The sequence below is a fragment of the Homarus americanus genome, unplaced genomic scaffold (genome assembly GCF_018991925.1).
Source record: "Homarus americanus isolate GMGI-L3 unplaced genomic scaffold, GMGI_Hamer_2.0 scaffold6565, whole genome shotgun sequence".
Lineage (NCBI taxonomy): Eukaryota > Metazoa > Arthropoda > Malacostraca > Decapoda > Nephropidae > Homarus > Homarus americanus.
Genome location: NW_024752453.1, coordinates 224,741 through 244,038, shown reverse-complemented (window position 1 = coordinate 244,038; position 19,298 = coordinate 224,741). Strand labels below are relative to the sequence as shown.

At 44.6% G+C, this 19,298-nt stretch overlaps 2 protein-coding genes across 10 annotated transcripts in view; one reads left to right on the top strand and one right to left on the bottom strand.

Moving 5' to 3' along the window:
• Positions 1–4,093: 4,093 nt before the first annotated feature.
• Positions 4,094–8,294, bottom strand: LOC121855099 (proline-rich protein 2-like). Its single transcript, XM_042349938.1, has 2 exons — positions 8,232–8,294; positions 4,094–5,617 (listed from the first exon to the last, which is right to left on the bottom strand). Exons 1-2 carry the CDS (start codon positions 8,292–8,294, stop codon positions 4,094–4,096), a joined length of 1,587 nt encoding a protein of 528 aa, XP_042205872.1.
• Positions 8,295–9,332: 1,038 nt separating this feature from the next.
• Positions 9,333–19,298, top strand: part of LOC121855095 (fasciclin-2-like) — a 120,825-nt gene continuing 110,859 nt past the window's right edge. For 7 of the 9 annotated variants that reach the window (XM_042349932.1, XM_042349931.1, XM_042349935.1 and 4 more), the window contains exon 1: positions 9,333–9,713. The gene's annotated coding sequence lies outside the window, so the exon portion shown is untranslated. The remainder of the gene's footprint in view (positions 9,714–19,298) is intronic. The other 2 variants (XM_042349930.1, XM_042349933.1) reach the window with 1 other exon arrangement.

The window sequence follows — 19,298 nt, the reverse complement described above, 5'->3', positions numbered from 1 at the left end:
AGGTTAGGTTCGGTTAGGTTTGGTTTGGTTAGGTTGTGAGTTAGTGGGGCGAGTTTGTTTGTGTTTGGAAGGTTATATACTACTACTACTACTACTACTACTACTACTACTACTACTACTACTACTACTACTACTACTACTACTACTACTACTGCAGCAGCACCATTACCACCACTACTACGGCAACAAACACCATTACTACCACTGTTACCACCACCACCACTACTACTACCACCACTACCACTGTCATCACCACCACCGTCGAGCACTTGCGAAAATGTAGGTCGCTCGCGCCAATCTTAAGAGACCCACTTCATAGTACCGCCCACCCACCTGACCCACCCACCTGACCCACTCACCCAACCAACTACCCTCTCACCACCTCCACCTCATAGTACCGCCCACCCACCCACCCAAACTTAACTTAACACATCTATTACAGCAGTAAGAATGAATGAGAGAGAGAGAGAGAGAGAGAGAGAGAGAGAGAGAGAGAGAGAGACCTACCTATATACCTTACATTCGGTTGGGTTGGGTTAGGTTAGGTTAGGTTAGGTTAGGTTGGGCTCTGCTGGACTGGACTGGACTGGAGAGGTCATATTGTATCTCTGGCTGGGTGAGGGAACCTTATTGTAACTCTGGCACTCTGGCACTCTGGCACTCAAATTTATACACATACTTGCCAGAGAAGATGAAATTCCCCGGCAGTTACTCAGCGGCTGTGAGGAGGAGGAGGATGGCCGCGGCATTCTCAGATATCTCATAACTTTAGTGTCATATTGTCCTCGTGGCTGAGATCCTGGTCCCTGTTTATAGAGGGGTGGACTACAGGTGCCACGGGAGGGGATCGAACTAGAGACTCTTAGGTTAGGAGTTGAGTATTTGTTTCCTCTCGACCACAGCCACTTGCATCTATGACAATTGGCTGGACTATAGGTGCCCTTAGGATCGAACCAGGAACGTTTAGGATGGGAAATGAGTCTGGTATTTTAGGTGTGCGGTGGCAGAGTGGATACAATATTCACCCCTTAGTCCTGGAGGTAGCTGGGTCTATCCTCAGGTACTCCTAGTCGACCCAGGTGTAAATGGGTACCTGATTTTATAGTTGGGGTGTGGAGGTGGTGAAGTATAGTGCCGGCCATTTTGTAACCGTGTGTACTGAAGGGTTAGTATAGTGTGTGTGTGGTGTGTGGTGGTCAAGTATAGTGCCGGCCATTTAGTAACCTTGTGTACTGAAGGGTTAGTATAGTGTGTGTGTGGTGTATGGTGGTGAAGTATAGTGCCGGCCATTTTGTAACCGTGTGTACTGAAGGGTTAGTATAGTGTGTGTGTGGTGTGTGGTGGTCAAGTATAGTGCCGGCCATTTAGTAACCTTGTGTACTGAAGGGTTAGTATAGTGTGTGTGTGGTGTATGGTGGCCAATCAGTCATGTGAGGTCCAAGTATTACCCCCTCGTATCAGACTCATCACACAACACGTAAATATCCAGGATTGATTTATTTTCCAATTTCTTTCCATTTCTTTTCATTAAGGTGTGATTATGCAAATATCTCGTAAACATGCAAGCAAATTTACTTTTATTTATTTTTTTGGGGGGCATCTCTCCCACGAGTTTGTTTATTTGCTAGAGCTACACATTTTATTTACTCTCGTGACGGCTTGATAAAAATTCCTCGCCAGCCAGATTAAAGTTTGGGGTATTTTTTTGTAATTTCTTGCAAGTATTTCTGAACGTGAGGAAAGACATTTTTATCATCGTTTAGTTTATGTTTAGTGTATGTCTTTTGGCTTCGTCCCCCATTGAATCCTCTTGCAATGTTTTGGTCAACTTTTGCAACAGTTTCTTTTTATTTTTCCTTTTATTTTCAACTTGTGCCATTTTTTTTCCATTGTAATGCTTGTCAATTTTTGCAAGTATTTTTTTTTTTTTGCCGAGACCTTAAATTTTTTGCAACATTTTACCTGATTTTTGCAACATTTTTTTGTTATTATGTTTGGGGATTTTTTTTTTGTAATTTCTGCGAATCTCTTCTCTCCGCCAATTCACTTGACTTCCCTACCTTTCCTCCCCACCTTTCCTCCCCCACCATTTTAAACACTTCCCCATCTCCTCCCCATCAGCTTCTTCTCACATTCTCCTCCCCATTTCTTTCCCATTCCTCAATACCTCCCCTCTTCCTCCCTACCATCTCCCCAACACTTCCTCCCCACCACCAACCTCCTCCCACCACCTCCTCCTACCATCTCCCACCACCTCCTCCCCACCATCTCCTCCCCACCTCCTGCCAGGCAACGGTCAGCCAGGCGTCTTAAAGTTTATTAGAAGATAAAAAGTATTGAAAAATGTTCTTGAGAAAAACAGACTCTCTCTCTCTCTCTCTCTCCCATGTGTTGAGAGTGGCTGCTGGTATTTCGTCCTTTAAAGTATACAATATTCAAACCACGATCCAGCTTTGCCAACCAACCCACCTCACCCCCTCACCCCCTCACCCCCCTCACCCCATCCCCCCTCACCGCCGCCCACCACCGCCCATTACCTAATACTAACACCGCCCATTATCATCATCATCCGCCCATGTTATTGTGCTATCGTCCGCTACCACTATCACCAACATCAACAACAACAACCACCATCATCAACACCACAACAACCACCACACCACCATCACCACCACCACCACCACCACCACCACCACCACCACCACCACCACCACCACCAACAACAACACCACCAACCACACCACCACCACCACCACCACCACCACAACACCACCACAACAACAACCACCACCACCAACAACAACCACCACCACCACCACCACCACCACCACCACCACCACCACAACAACAACCACCACCACCACCACCAACCAAACAACAACAACCACCACCACAACAACACAATAACAAATCACCTCACCACCCAACTGACGGATATTGACAGTAAAAGTAACTTTATTTAATTACTAAACTAAACCACGGCATCAAACGGGCGATTTAAAACTGCTTCCGGGGGCTCAACAAGGGTAGTTCAATGTGATGGAGAGAGAGAAGAGAGATAATGAGTTTATATTTAGAGATAATCTCGTCAAAATCTCATTGTCTTTATCCTTTGTCAACAGTATCGATACTCTCTCAAATATACATAACGAAGGCAGAGAGAGAGAGAGAGAGAGAGATAAGCAAGTAAGGGAAGAAAGAGAAGAGGAGAAGAAGAAGAAAGAGGAGGAGGAGGAGGAGGAGGTGGAGGTTAGCAGGAAATGACTCTATGACCCATACACCAAATTATTATATTAGGTAATTAAGCCAAAGGTGACCTCTACAACACCATAATTGGCTCCGTTGGGCTAATGGGCCCCAGCCTGACCTAGATTAGAGAGAGAGAGAGAGAGAGGTCTTGATGCCTCTTGTTCTATCTTCAGTGTGTTTCTCCTTCCTGCCTTCCTTCCTTCCTTCCTGTTTCTTCTTCTCCCATCATCCACCTCCTCCTCCTCCTCTTCCTCCTCCCTGTCTTCTTCCTCCTCCTCCTCCTCCGGTATTGTGGGTAAAGTGAGTGCCTACGTCTTGTTAAACTTCTTGGGGTAAAACTGTCTCCTTGATTTTGATCGGATTAACTCTCTCTCCAATGTGTCTCTATGTCTATCTATTTTTCTTTCTGTCTGTCTCTCTGTCTGTCTGTCTGTCTGTCTGTCTCTCTGTCTGTCTGTCTGTCTCTCTGTCTGTCTGTCTGTCTGTCTGTCTGTCTCTCTGTCTGCCTACTATACTCCACAACCGTTGGTAACACTGAACAAACAAAGGACATACGGTTGGTAGCACTGATTGAGCATTTTGTATAGGACACCTCCCTCCTGAGATCCTTTGCTAGGTTAGGATGTCCATGATGAAGACCCCCCCCAAGGCATCTCCAGACATCCTTATGAGAGGCACTAAGGCTTTACCAGAGACGCTTAGAGGAGGCACTTACACTCAAGTTCGAGTCTGAAAAGGATATCATCTTTCCTGGGCAGTGATGGAGGAGATGGCGTGTCCTAACGGTCCTTCCTCTCCTGTAGAAACGAAGGATGTTTTTGAGGGAGGGGGAGGAGGGGTGGTTTTAGGGTTCCTGTGGATGGTTTTGGGTTCCTGTGGGTGGTTTTGGGTTCCTGTGGATGGCTTTGGGGTCCTGTGGGTGGTTTTGGGGTCCTGTGGGTGGTTTGGGGTCCTGTGGGTGGTTTGGGTTCCTGTGGATGGTTTTGGGGTCCTGTGGTGGTTTTGGGGTCCTGTGGGTGGTTTTGAGGTCCTGTGGGTGGTTTAGGTTCCGTGGTTTGGTTCCTGTGCGTGGTTTTGGGGTCCTGTGGATTTTGGGGTCCTGTGGGTGGTTTTGGGGTCCTGTGGGTGGTTTTAGGGTTCCTGTGGATGGTTTTGGGTTCCTGTGGGTGGTTTGGGGTCCTGTGGGTGGTTTGGGGTCCTGTGGGTGGTTTTGGGGTCCTGTGGGTGGTTTGGTCCTGGGTGGTTTGGGTTCCTGTGGGTGGTTTTGGGTTCCTGTGTGGTTTTGGGGTCCTGTGGGTGGTTTTGGGGTCCTGTGGGTGGTTTGAGGTCCTGTGGGTGGTTTGGGTTCCTGTGGGTGGTTTGGGTTCCTGTGCGTGGTTTGGGGTCCTGTGGGTGGTTTTGGGGTCTGTGGGTGGTTTGGGGTCCTGTGGGTGGTTTTGGGTTCCTGTGGGTGGTTTTGGGTTCCTGTGGGTGGTTTGGGGTCCTGTGGGTGGTTTTGGGTTCTGTGGGTGGTTTGGGGTCCTGTGTGGGTGGTTTGGGTTCCTGTGGTGGTTTTGGGTTCCTGTGGGTGGTTTTGGGTTCCTGTGGGTGGTTTGGGTTCCTGTGGGTGGTTTGGGTTCCTGTGGGTGGTTTGGGTTCCTGTGGGTGGTTTTGGTTCCTGTGGGTGGTTTTGGGGTCCTGTGGGTGGTTTGGGTTCCTGTGGGTGGTTTGGGGTCCTGTGGGTGGTTTGGGTTCCTGTGGGTGGTTTTGGGTTCCTGTGGGTGGTTTTGGGTTCCTGTGGGTGGTTTTGGGTTCCTGTGGGTGGTTTGGGGTCCTGTGGTGGTTTGGGTTCCTGTGGGTGGTTTGGGTTCCTGTGGGTGGTTTTGGGTTCCTGTGGGTGGTTTTGGGGTCCTGTGCGTGGTTTGGTCCTGTGGGTGGTTTTGGGTTCCTGTGCGTGGTTTGGTCCTGTGGTGGTTTTGGGGTCCTGTGGGTGGTTTGGTCCTGTGGGTGGTTTTGGGTTCTGTGGGTGGTTTTGGGTTCCTGTGGGTGGTTTTGGGTTCCTGTGGGTGGTTTGGGTTCCTGTGGGTGGTTTTGGGTTCCTGTGGGTGGTTTGGGTTCCTGTGGGTGGTTTGGGTTCCTGTGGGTGGTTTGGGTTCCTGTGGGTGGTTTGGGTTCCTGTGGGTGGTTTTGGGTTCCTGTGGGTGGTTTGGGTTCCTGTGTGGTTTTGGGTTCCTGTGGGTGGTTTGGTTCCTGTGGGTGGTTTTGGGGTCCTGTGGTGGTTTTGGGGTCCTGTGGGTGGTTTGGGTTCCTGTGGGTGGTTTTGGGTTCCTGTGGGTGGTTTAATGGGTTCCTGTGGGTGATTTTGGGGTCCTGTGGGTGGTTTGGGGTCCTGTGGGTGGTTTGGGGTCCTGTGGGTGGTTTAATGGGTTCCTGTGGGTGATTTTGGTTCTGAGAGTGGTGGAGAGTCCTGGAGGTGAGGGTGGAATTCCTAGTGAAGGGGAGGGGGTCCTAGTGCTGGGTAGTGGTCCTGGGTGTTCCTTGGGGAGAGGGGGGGCAGGTCCTAGGCGGGGATCCCTCAGGCAGGATATTACCCACTGTGTCTATCCTATTGTAAACACGGCCGCTTCTCTCATCCTACAAGGGTCGATGAATCCTTCCTGTCGAGGCTAGACGTTGAAGGATGTGAAATAGCAAGATAGGTCGAATATGGAGGTTTATTCTGATAATGAGGTCGAATAAGGGAGGTTTAATCTGGTACGGAGGTCGGATAGGTCGAACATAAAGTCAGTTGTCGAAGTCGATCAGAACGTTTATGTAACATCTTCACAGTTTGTGTTTACAGTGTGCCCAGGTAAGCAGACTGTTAATTAACCGGATCACCTGAGGATTAACCCCGTCAGCTTATTTCAACCTAAAGATGCAACACCCTAACCCAACCCAACCAACCCAACAACCAAACCCAACAACAACCAATAACCCAACCAACAACAACAACCAACCAACATTTGTGGTAGGTGGGGAAGTGGGGGTTAGTTGGGGAAGATTGTGGTAGTTGAGGAAAAATTGTGGTAGTTGGGGAAGATTGTGGTAGGTAGGATATGAGGACCATCTGGGGACAAAAGACATATCCCAGGACCTGCCGTTTGGTGAGGATGGTCTGGTGGGCTTACAAGGGGCGTGCAGGATAACCAGGATGTTGAGTGATATCCAATAAGTATCCTGATGGGCTGACAGTGTGTGTGTGTGTGAGGCATAAACACACACACACACACACACGGAGGTCTTTACAGGCGATCTGGCACCCCGTCCTCCCCATGCTAGTCCCCCCTAGTCCCAGTCCCCCTATTGTGTGTGTGTGTGTGTGTGTGTGTGTGTGTGTGTGTGTGTGTGTGTCAATATAAATAAAATATAGATAAAAATGGATAGTGTTTTGTCTTTATATTTTTTCTTATTAAAAGTACAAAAAAAGTGTACATATATATATTTTGACGAGGACTTTAAGCTGGGGAAAGTTGTAGGTCTCGTGTGATGGATCATAGTTGGCAAAGTTTGTAGTCTCTCTCTCTCTCTCTCTCTCTCTCTCTCTCTCTCTCTCTCTCTCTCTCTCTCTGGTTCTCCACAAACAATAAAAAAACAAAACATGAATAATGTATTTTAAAGTTCCTGCCTTCGTCTTCCATCTTTCTCCCGTCACCCTTGTAAGTTAGTGTTAGGTTAGTGTTAGGTTGGGTTTGGTTAGGTTAGGTTCAACATGTTCACTTAGCACGAATTAGGTGATAAAATGAACATATTGAACTATGAGACACAAACACATAACAAATAATAAACCTAACCTAACCTAAGCCCTGTAACCTAACCTAACCATAAGTTTACATTGCAATTACATAAAATATTTCAATGAGTTTTTTTTTTTAGGTAGTAATTATTGAAGCAAGTGGATGGGGTAATAGCGGATGGGATTGGCCAGTTGAGGGCAGTTTATTTTGATGTCTGTCTGTCTGTCTGTCTGTCTGTCTGTCTGTCTGTCTGTCTCTGTCCTCTCTCTGTCTCTCTCTCTCTCTCTCTCTCTGACAACATGTAGTATAAATAAGCCATTGTATCTACAAGTTAATAAGCATGTATGACTGAAGGGACAATATACTGTATGTGGAGTCTTCATAGTAGAGTATTTGGTCAGCGTGTTGGCGTCCCTCAAGGCAGGGTAGAGTGGCTGTCTCCTGCTCCGTTTCACACATTATTCCTGGCATGTCCGAGCATACAAGTGTTGAGCGTGACACACACACACACACACACACACACACACACACACACACACCTGCCCCGTCATCCTCCCTCTCTCCCTCGCTTCCTCTCTCCATTCCTGCCTCGCTCCCCCCTCTCTCTCCCTCCTAGTTCCTTTCCTTCCCTCCATTAGTTCTATCTCTCCCTACCTCTGTTCCTCCCCTCCCTCTACCACACATCTCTTTAGCTATCTTTCCTTCCAATCCCTCTCCTCCCTCCCTCACCCTCCCCTCACCCCTTCTCCTCCCATCTCGTCTCGTCTCCCAGTAGTTCCATCACATAAATATATCATAAACAGGAGGGAGACAGAGACCTAGTGGTGGTGGGAGAGACCTTCACCACCATGGACGGGAATAAATATTGCTTCTTACTAACCTAACCTAAGTCTAACGCTCATCTAACCTAACCACCACCCCCCCTCTCCCTTCCCATTTACCTCCCATACCGCTTCCTCTGCCACCCTTCCATCACTCCTCCCTACCCCCCTCCCCTCCACCTCACCACTGAAACAGAAAATTCGAACCACAATAATAATTCAAGTCTCGTCATTAAATGCTTCACTCAGAGTTCAAATTATCACTCCCTCCCACTCTTCTCCATCCCTCCCCCTCCCTCCCCTCCCACTCCCCTCCCTCCCACTCCCCTCCTCCCTCCCCCCTCCCTCCCCTCCCCACTCTCCTTAAATAATACATCTCTCCTTTTACCTCAAAGAGATATCTCACGTCTCCACTCGTCGCCAGGTTCTTAGTGCAGTAAATAAAATGACTTGGAGGGTCATCAGTCATCGCTGTCGGAATTGGTGTTCGAATTGACTGTTGGTAGTGATGATGTTTGGGTGTGTGTGTGGGGGGTGTGTGGAGTGTGTGTGTGTGTGGGGGTGTGTGGGGTGTGTGTGGGGGTGTTGAGGTGTGTGGGGGTTTGGTGTGTGTGTGTGTGAGTGTGTGTGTGTGTGTGTGTGAGTGGGTGTGTGTGTGGGTGTGGGGGTGTGTGTGGGGATGTGTGTGGGCGGGGGGTGTGTGTGTGTGTGTGGGTGTGGGGTGTGTGTGTGTGGGGGGGGTGTGTGTGTGGGGGTGTGGGTGTGTGTGGTGTGTGTGTGTGTGTGTGTGGTTGTGTGTGTGTGTGTGTGTGTCTTTCATACACCACTATTTTAGCCACTGGTAAGCAATCAACACTACACAATGTATACAAACAGCTACCACCATTCCTACTAGCATCACTATATACTCCACCACAGGTTCTAGTATTACTACCATCACCACAACAATCCACTGCTAACACCATCCTTCCCTCACACTACTGCATCTACACGCAATTATTACTTCCACCAGCCACACCACCACTACCTCTCCTTGCCCCCAACTACCACCTTGCCCCCACTACCACCCGTCCCCCCACCCTCCCGCCGCCCTAGTGGTCAGGGTAGGCGTGGTCCAACGCTACGATAAATTATCCTCAATAACTGTTATATATTTTCCTCTTCTTTTGTTCTCGCCGCCTCATTATGGCGGAGAATAAGATTGGCATGAGGACTACTATAGTGAACATCATCTTTTTACGTAGTTGTGTTGATGTACACGCCACAACGTCCATAGACAGCTGTTGTGCCGCTCCTGAGTGGGTGACATCAATGGTGTAGCTATCATTAGCGCGTGGAATATTCAACGTTTTGATCAGCAGCGTGAGGTGAAATATACTCGTTAGTAGTGAAAAAATATATTCTGGAAACAAAATTTGAGGTTTTTTTTTTCCTCGCTAGTGAGTAGCAGTAAAATGGTAACTGGTATCCTTCTGCGCCGGGAGTTGAATGCGCCGCGCTTGGTGCGCCCTCTTCAGTCGAGCAGTGGCTGGCAGTGTGGTGAGGCTGACCTCCGCGCGCTGCTCTTTCTCCCTTCTATTCTCGCTCTGTACTGATGTCGACGGTATGTTAAGATCTAAAGAAATGTTAGATCACAAGGCTTAAAAAAGTGTCGAGGCTCAGGTGTGTGAGTAGTTGTGACAGGTGTTGTTAGTCATTATTTGTGGCAAGAATCATCCCTCCCAGGTGTGGTACTCAAGTTGTTTGTTATAAGAAACAAGTGGTCTTGGTAGAGCCAACCAAACCTTATCTCGTGTGTTGATAAAAACTTCAAACAATCCCTCGCGGAGTTAACGACACCACAACCATCACACGTGGGAGAAACACCCATCATACACTCAAGAATAAGGTAAGTTAATACATTGTCTTAATAACTTAAAACAACTTAGAGAGAATTCAGTGTTTGAGAGAGAATTCAGTGTTTGAGCGGGAAGGTGAGGCACACTGAGACGGACCTCCCTCCCACCCCCTCCCACCATCCTACCTGTAGAGTGCGTACTTGAAGTTAAATCCGGTTAAAATCAACAAACCCAAGTCTTAACCGGATTTCCTTCTCCGTACATCAACAGATTAAGTTTTTTTTTTACAGATTTGGGTAATTTAATTGGGTAGTTTGAGGTGATTTAATGTAATGAGATGGTGTGGGTAGTGGTGATGGTGGGGACAAGTAAGCGGGTGTTACCTTCATCCCCTGTCAAGGTGGGTCTCCTGTTGACGCTTCTGTTGTTTAAGTTCCTGTTGATGCTTCTGTTGTTTAAGTTCCTGTTGACGCTTCTGTTGTTTAAGTTCCTGTTGATGCTTCTGTTGTTTAAGTTCCTGTTGACGCTTCTGTTGTTTAAGTTCCTGTTGACGCTTCTGTTGTTTAAGTTCCTGTTGACGCTTCTGTTGTTTAAGTTCCTGTTGACGCTTCTGTTGTTTAAGTTCCTGTTGTTTATTCTGTTGACCTTCTGTTGTTTAAGTTCCTGTTGATGCTTCTGTTGTTTAAGTTCCTGTTGATGCTTCTGTTGTTTAAGTTCCTGTTGACGCTTCTGTTGTTTAAGTTCCTGTTAACGCTTCTGTTGTTTAAGTTCCTGTTGACGCTTCTGTTGTTTAAGTTCCTGTTGACGCTTCTGTTGTTTAAGTTCCTGTTAACGCTTCTGTTGTTTAAGTTCCTGTTGACGCTTCTGTTGTTTAAGTTCCTGTTGATGCTTCTGTTGTTTAAGTTCCTGTTGACGCTTCTGTTGTTTAAGTTCCTGTTGACGTTTCTGTTGTTTAAGTTCTTGTTGACGCTTCTGTTGTTTAAGTTCCTGTTGATGCTTCTGTTGTTTAAGTTCCTGTTGACGCTTCTGTTGTTTAAGTTCCTGTTGACGCTTCTGTTGTTTAAGTTCCTGTTGACGCTTCCGTTGTTTGCTCTTCTGTTCACGCTAGGTAAGGGTGTGCCCAGTTGAGCTCTCTCCTAGGATTATTTTCCTAGCTTGAGATGTTCTAGAAGATTTTTCCTAGCTGAGGTCTGTCCGAGGAGCGTTTTCCTAGCTGAGGTCTCCTAGGGGCGTTTTCCTAGCTGAGGTCTCCTAGGGGCGTTTTCCTAGCTGAGGTCTCCTAGGCGCGTTTTCCTAGCTGAGGTCTATCCTAGGAGCGTTTTCCTAGCTGAGGTCTCCTAGGTGCGTTTTCCTAGTTGAGATCTGTTCTAGAAGATTTTTCCTAGCTGAGGTGTCCTAGGATTTTATTTTCCTAGTTAAGACCTGCTGGGATTGCTTTCCTAGCGAACTCAGGACAAGAAGTTACGTTTACCGGCCCAGCAACTAAGTGAGATTGTTGTATTTCACTACTATTAACTAACCTAACCTAACCAAAACTAACCTAACCAAAGTTCAAGTTACGTTCAAGTTACGTTCACCATTTTTACCGACTTACGTTTAAAAGTTCAACTGAATATACGTTCATTATTCAGCTTATGTTCAAGATCGTTCAGCAACATAAAATTGAAATCAAATAGCCAAACTTTCACGGCTATTTTTGACCCCCTGAAAAATATAAAGCTATTTTTTGTATTTCAGAACACAAAAATATATAAAAAAAATTAGTGAATACCATAAGTTGAATTTATGAATTATTGAAATATATTGGTAAAAAAAAGGCTTTTGTGAATTCTCAGACGATATTTTTGATATTTTGTGAAAGTTTAGTTAATTTCATATAAATTTAATGTTAGACAGGTGTTAAATTATAATATTCACAGGTTAAAATGAGGTTCTTATTTTAACAAAGATTTTAGCGATTTTTATTTTACATGTTTTTAACAGTAAATTTTAAAACCAACGAAATTAATTTGTTTTAAGAATTTCTGTAATTTTTTTCTGTATACTGTATTAATGTCTATTAATCTATCTATCTGTCTGTCTGTCTGTCTGTCTTTCTGTCTATCTACCCGTCTTACGTTCACCAGTTACAGAATCGCTTTACGTTCACCATCATTAATATAAGACTCGTTACGTTCACCACCAGTTAGTTACAGAACCACCTTACGTTCACCAGTTACAGAACCACCTTACGTTCACCAGTTACAGCATCACCTTACGTTCACCAGTTACAGCATCACCTTACGTTCACCATCATTAATATAAGACTCGTTACGTTCACCACCAGTTAGTTACAGAACCACCTTACGTTCACCAGTTACAGCATCACCTTACGTTCACCAGTTGCAGAATCGCTTTACGTTCACCATCATTAATGTAAGACTCGTTACGTTCACCACCAGTTAGTTACAGAACCACCTTACGTTCACCAGTTACATAACCACCTTACGTTCACCAGTTACAGCATCACCTTACGTTCACCAGTTACAGCATCACCTTACGTTCACCAGTTGCAGAATCGCTTTACGTTCACCATCATTAATGTAAGACTCGTTACGTTCACCACCAGTTAGTTACAGAACCACCTTACGTTCACCAGTTACATAACCACCTTACGTTCACCAGTTACAGCATCACCTTACGTTCACCAGTTACATAACCACCTTACGTTCACCAGTTGCAGAATCGCTTTACGTTCACCATCATTAATGTAAGACTCGTTACGTTCACCACCAGTTAGTTACAGAACCACCTTACGTTCACCAGTTACATAACCACCTTACGTTCACCAGTTACAGCATCACCTTACGTTCACCAGTTACAGCATCACCTTACGTTCACCATCATTAATATAAGACTCGTTACGTTCACCACCAGTTAGTTACAGAACCACCTTACGTTCATCAGTTACATAACCACCTTACGTTCACCAGTTACATAACCACCTTACGTTCACCAGTTACAGCATCACCTTACGTTCTCCAGTTACAGCATCACCTTACGTTCACCATCATTAATATAAGACTCGTTACGTTCACCACCAGTTAGTTACAGAACCACCTTACGTTCATCAGTTACATAACCACCTTACGTTCACCCATCATTAACTATACAAGGCATTACAGTTAAGTTACGTTCACCATCACTGAAATTCCCATCACGTTCACTGGTTGTGTCGATAGGTTTACAGTCCTCCTGAAATCCAAATTACATAAACAACAACAACCACCACCACCTTGTTCCCTGTATTTCATAACACCATCGTAAATACAGAATATATGTAACATTTTCCTAAATTAACACGACTAATATGTTACATTTTGACGTTGGAGAGAAAGTCGGTTATTTGGAGAGAAAGTCGGTTATTTGGAGAGAAAGTCGGTTATTTGGAGGAAGAGTCGGTTATTTGGAGAGGAAGTCGGTTATTTGGAGAAAGAGTCGGTTATTTGGAGAAAGAGTCGGTTATTTGGAGAGGAAGTCGGTTATTTGGAGAAAGAGTCGGTTATTTGGAGAAAGAGTCGGTTATTTGGAGGAAGAGTCGGTTATTTGGAGAGGAAGTCGGTTATTTGGAGGAAGACTCGGTTATTTGGAGGAAGACTCGGTTATTTGGAGAGAAAGACTCGGTTATTTGGAGAGAAAGAGTCGGTTATTTGGAGAGAAAGAGTCGGTTATTTGGAGAAAGAGTCGGTTATTTGGAGAAAGAGTCGGTTATTTGGAGAAAGAGTCGGTTATTTGGAGAGGAAGTCGGTTATTTGGAGGAAGAGTCGGTTATTTGGAGGAAGAGTCGGTTATTTGGAGAGAAAGTCGGTTATTAGGAGAAAGAATCGGTTATTTGGAAAGAAAGTCGGTTATTTGGAGAAAGAATCGGTTATTTGGGGAGAAAGTCGGTTATTTGGAGAGAAAGTCGGTTATTTGGAGAGAAAGAATCGGTTATTTGGAGAAAGAATCCGTTATTTTCCGTTAAATATTTGAACCTGATGGCGTCATTATTTTACCGGACAAGATAGCAGTTATCGGATCAGTACTAATTAGTAGATTATAGCTAATTGAGATTCGTTAACTGTTTTCGATTCATTATATTTTTGGTGTATAGCTTATAGTAATAATGTAAGGTATAGGCCTAATGAATCATAGGCCTAATTAATGGTTCATAGGTCTAAATGATTTATAGGCCTAATTATTGATTCGTAGGTCTAATTCATGATTCTTAGGCCTATTTAATGATTCATGGGTCTAATTAATTATTCCTGGGCCTAAATAATGATTCTTAGGCCTAATTAATGAACCATAGGCCTAATTAGTTTTTAATTTGTGTTGATAGACGAGTCATTTGTCAAGTAATTAGAACGGATGGGTTGGTCATATTTGTCTGCCAGGTCAACTGTAATTAATGAACGCAATTTACTCCTACCCTACAGCCTGATGAACGTAGCCAATGAAACGAACGTGATTTCATTAATTGTCATAGTGAACGTAACTTATCCTGAATTAATCCAAACGTAATTAACTTAATCACGTGAACTTTAACTAAGTCTAGTGAACGTAACTCATCCTGAATTAAATAGCGAACGTGACCAGCTCAGTGTAGTAAAGGTAACTAACTCAAATGAACGACGCTAACCAGTTTATTAGTGACAAATGGCCGCGTTCTTGGTATTATTCGGCTGTTATTCCTGTTATGGTAAGGCTGGGTTAGGTTGGCTGGGTTAGGTTAAGTTGGTTGGGTTGGCTGGGTTAGGTTAAGTTGGTTGGGTTGGCTGGGTTAGGTTAAGCTGGTTGGGTTGGCTGGGTTAGGTTAAGTTGGTTGGGTTAGGTTGGCTGGGTTAGGTTAAGTTGGTTGGGTTGGCTGGGTTAGGTTAAGTTGGTTGGGTTGGCTGGGTTAGGTTAAGCTGGTTGGGTTGGCTGGGTTAGGTTAAGTTGGTTGGGTTAGGTTGGCTGGGTTAGGTTAAGTTGGTTGGGTTGGCTGGGTTAGGTTAAGTTGGTTGGGTTAGGATTTGGTTAGGTTATGCTGGGGTTTGGTTGGGATAGGTTACGGTCTAGTTAGATTAGGTTAGGTCATGTTGACGTTTGTTAGGTTAGATTATCTCGTTATACAGGGATTAGTGAGGTTAGGTTAGGTTAAGTTAATCCTCTTAGCTAGGGTTCAGGTTAAAGTAATAGTGTGTGGTTTGTATCATAGCGTGTGACAGAAATGGACAGTAATAGCTTCCCCAGGTGACGGTGTAATGGTGTCGTGACGGGAGGAATATAGACAGGGAGAAAGATCCTATTAGAGGGAGATTAGGGTATGATATGACACGAGGAAGATTATGGTATGACACATTGAATAGTAACTAAACCATACTTATTAGGGTTGAGTTTTCTTGGATTATTGAAGGAGTTTTAAGTTTTAACCTAAAATCCTAAATATCTAATTAAACCTTCCCCCAAAAACATCGATTTACTTTGAAAAACACAGAAAAAACACAACATTTGGTTCAAATGTGTTTAGATCGCCTCTTGGGGTTCAATTCGTTAGATACAGTCAACAAAACGACACTTGGCTTCAATGAATCTGGATTTCACGTTTTCAGTCCGGATTCTGAAACCGGATCGCTGTTATTGAGGTTAGAAGAACGGTTAGTGACGTCACTTGTTTTTCAGTAAATATGCCTTGGGATAATGATAAAAAAAATAGTGGATTAAGCCATCGTACTCGAGGATTAAGCCATCGTACTCGAGGATTAAGCCATCGTACTCGAGGGATTAAGCCATCGTACTCGAGGGATTAAGCCATCGTACTCGAGGATTAAGCCATCGTACTCGAGGATTAAGCCATCGTACTCGAGGGATTAAGCCATCGTACTCGAGGATTAAGTCATCGTACTCGAGGGATTAAGCCATCGTACTCGAGGATTAAGCCATCGTACTCGAGGATTAAGCCATCGTACTCGAGGGATTAAGCCATCGTACTCAAGGGACTCTGATACTAATGTAATCTATTACTTCAAACCAGTGGAACGAAACACATACATACATACATACATACATACATACATACATACATACATACAAAGTTAACTTAGTACTATATAAATTTACAAACCTAATTCAGCGTTTATTTATTTATATTATTTTACTATCGCCAAGAGATGCTATTCAATACTTCACTAAGTCATTCACATATTGTATAACTCTTCCCTTCACTAGTGCGTTTACAGGGGCTCGTCACAGTCCCCTTCACTAGTGCGTTTACAGGGACTATACAGTCCCCTTCACTTGTGCGTTTACAGGGGCTCGTCACAGTCCCCTTCACTAGTGCGTTTACAGGGACTCGTCACAGTCCCCTTCACTTATGCGTTTACAGGGATTCGTCACAGTCCCTTCACTAGTGCGTTTACGGGACTCGTCAGGTTTTATGCAGTGTGGCAACCCTGTGTTTGTTTACAGTCGACAGAAGGAAACTCACAGTAGGAAAAATACTATGGAATTAATATATTATAACATTGAAAAAAATAATGAGTTGTGGAAAGTTTATATGACGAGCCTGTAAACGCACAAGTGTGAAGGGACTGTGACGAAGCCCTGTAGCAACGTGCTAGTGAAGGGGACTGTGACGAGCCTGTAAACGCACTAGTGAAGGGGACTGTACCAAGGCTATATGACGAGCCCCTGTAAACGCACAAGTGAGGGGACTGTGACGAGCCCCTGTAAACGCACAAGTGAAGGGGACTGTGACGAGCCCCTGTAAACGCACAAGTGAAGGGGACTGTGACGAGCCCCTGTAAACGCACAAGTGAAGGGGACTGTGACGAGCCCCTGTAAACGCACAAGTGAAGGGGACTGTAGTAGCTCTTGTTAGTGGAGTCAGGCCAATACCCACGGACCGTCTTACACTTGTATGGTAATTTGTGGCAGGATAGAGTCGTTAGGTATTGTTGAAGGGAATTTTTTTACTTCAAGTTGACAAAAACGGAAGATAAATTGAGGTAATATTTAATAAGGGTTGAATTGCTGTTTAACCCTAACGGATTTTCGTCCTTTCAGCTTCGTTTTCTATTATATATTTTTGATAGTAATTTATTATATTCATCTACGTAATTTTTTTTTCAAGGTAAATAACGAAATAAGAATAAATTTGAAATATTTTTGAATTGGGGCGTAACGACTTCGTTCGGCCACCGTATTTAATTCTTATCTATAAAGAAATATATATAATAGCTTATTTAAATTCCTTCAAAAAAAATAATTACGAGAATAAATTTGAAAATATCCTGAAAAAAAGGGGAAAAAATTGGAATTCAAATGTTGTCGTGTTTATGTTGGCAGCCATATTGGACCACCACCACCACTACCACTACCACCACCACCACCACCACTCCTCTGAGGCAAACAAAACACACACACACACACACACACACACACACACACACATTACTACACTGGTTTCAATTTACCACCATCATCGTCTTGCCTCGGGATAGAATTTGCGGTGCTTGAGATGATTATGTAAGGCAGGAAATACTGTGGTGGTAACGTGGGGGGAGGGGAGGGGTGATGATGGGGGGGAGGGTAGATTGGGGGGTGCCAAAAAGTACGTCACTTAACACAGACCTAAGTAGAATAGCTGCTATATGTTCATAACAAACTGGGGAAAAAAAATCATTAAATAAAGGTTTTATGTAAAGATATTTTAAGTATTGGCCATCGCAGTAAGTTAAGTGAGGTAGAGAGGTACCGGCCACTATATAAGGGCCATGATGTAGAACTGAGAAAGTCATTAGTGGCCATGGCTCATCTCCTGGCGTGGCCATGGCTCATCCTGACGTGGCCATGGCTCATCCTGACGTGGGCCATGGCTCATCCTGACGTGGCCATGGCTCATCCTGACGTGGCCATGGTTCATCCCGGCGTGGCCATGGCTCATCCCGGCGTGGCCATGGCTCATCCCGGCGTGGCCATGGTTCATCCCGGCGTGGCCATGGCTCATCCCGGCGTGGCCATGGCTCATCCCGGCGTGGCCATGGCTCATCCCGGCGTGGCCATGGCTCATCCCGGCGTGGCCATGGTTCATCCCGGCGTGGCCATGGTTCATCCCGGCGTGGCCATGGTGTAACTACTGCTTGACAACAGAGATGGGGCGGGGGGGGGCAGGTTACGTTCCTCTGCCACACACACACACACACACACACACACACACACTCTACGGTCCTACCACGCCGTATTTCCCATGTGTACTGTGGTGATTTTAATGCGTTGTGTGTCTGTCTGTCTGTCTGTCTGTCTGTCTGTGTCTTTATATATTGTGTGTGTGTATTATGTGTGTACGTATCTGTATATTGTGTGCGTTTCCCGTGAACATGACTTGAATTTCACACACCCTTAATGTTGCAAAGTATACATACATACATACATACATACATACATACATACATACATACATACATACCATAGAAACCGAGCATGTAAAATAATACCATACAGCATTTACCCATCAGGTCAGGTCAGGTTAGGGTCAGGTCAGGTCAGGTCAGGTTAGGTTAGGTGAGATATTTTGATAATTATGTATGAAAATCCTCTTAATTATACAAAAAAAAAGGGAATAAAAAATGTATATATGTGACCTGATATTCTGGGGTCATATTTTTCAGGTAATTATTTAATGGGAGTTATACACGACTGATGTATGTGTATAATTGTTATTTTAAAAGGTTATTATACACCAGTTATGAGTTGATACTGTAGTGTAGAGTATTTGTGTACGATAGATTGTGATTACGATTGTTTTTTGATAGAATTTGTTTACGATAGATTGTGTTGTTTACGATAGATTGTGTTGTTTACGATAGATTGTGTTGTTTACGATAGATTGTGTTGTTTACGATAGAGACGTTGTAAACAAAGAGGAGACGTAAACACAGGGAATTAATAACAAGAGATAAAGGGAAATGAGACAATAACAAAGACGGAGAGAGAGAGAGAGAAAGAAAGAAAGAGAGATAAGGGAATAATCTGAGAGGAATTGAGACTTATAGACTGAGACAGAGAGAATGAGAGAGGTAGAGAAGGAGTGAGAAAGAGACAGAGAGAAAGAGAGAGAGAGAGAGAGAGAGAGAGAGAGAGAGAGAGAGAGAGAGAGAGAGACTTACATAACGAGACAGAAAGACAATGGGAAGAGAAAGAGAGAGAGAGAGAGAGCCAACAGCCGGTATCTGACCCCGACTTAACGCTCCTGGGGTTGAGACAGCTAACTGTACATGTATAGCAGCTGTGGGCGTTAAGGTCCTCCCTCAACCGGCCAACCATAGCTAAGTGGTCTTTATTGACGTGTGTGTGTGTGTGTGTGTGTGTGTGTGTGTGTGTGTGTGTGTGTGTGTTGGACAATATTTCCAACGTGTGTTTCAAAGATTTTATGCTTAAAATTTTTCGAATCGCTTGAAGATTAGTTAACTGAGCTTATTTCTCCTGAAGATTAGTCACCCTAATGCTTTTTTTTGGGGGGGGGGGAGAGTGAAAAATAAGCTGGGTAGGTAATCTTCAGGTGATACAGAGATGTTAGTGTTATTGGCTAGTAAACATTAATGACTCAGGTGAAATCATAATTGGTTGGACAGGTA

Bases quoted from the DNA above. Each gene is read 5' to 3' on its own strand.
- LOC121855099 (XM_042349938.1), bottom strand. From the start codon at position 8,294: ATGACTGATGACCCTCCAAGTCATTTTATTTACTGCACTAAGAACCTG. The intron at 5,618-8,231 runs GTGAGATATCTC...AACCACCCACAG, and splicing joins ACCTGGCGACGAGTGGAGAC to GACCCCAAACCACCCACAGG.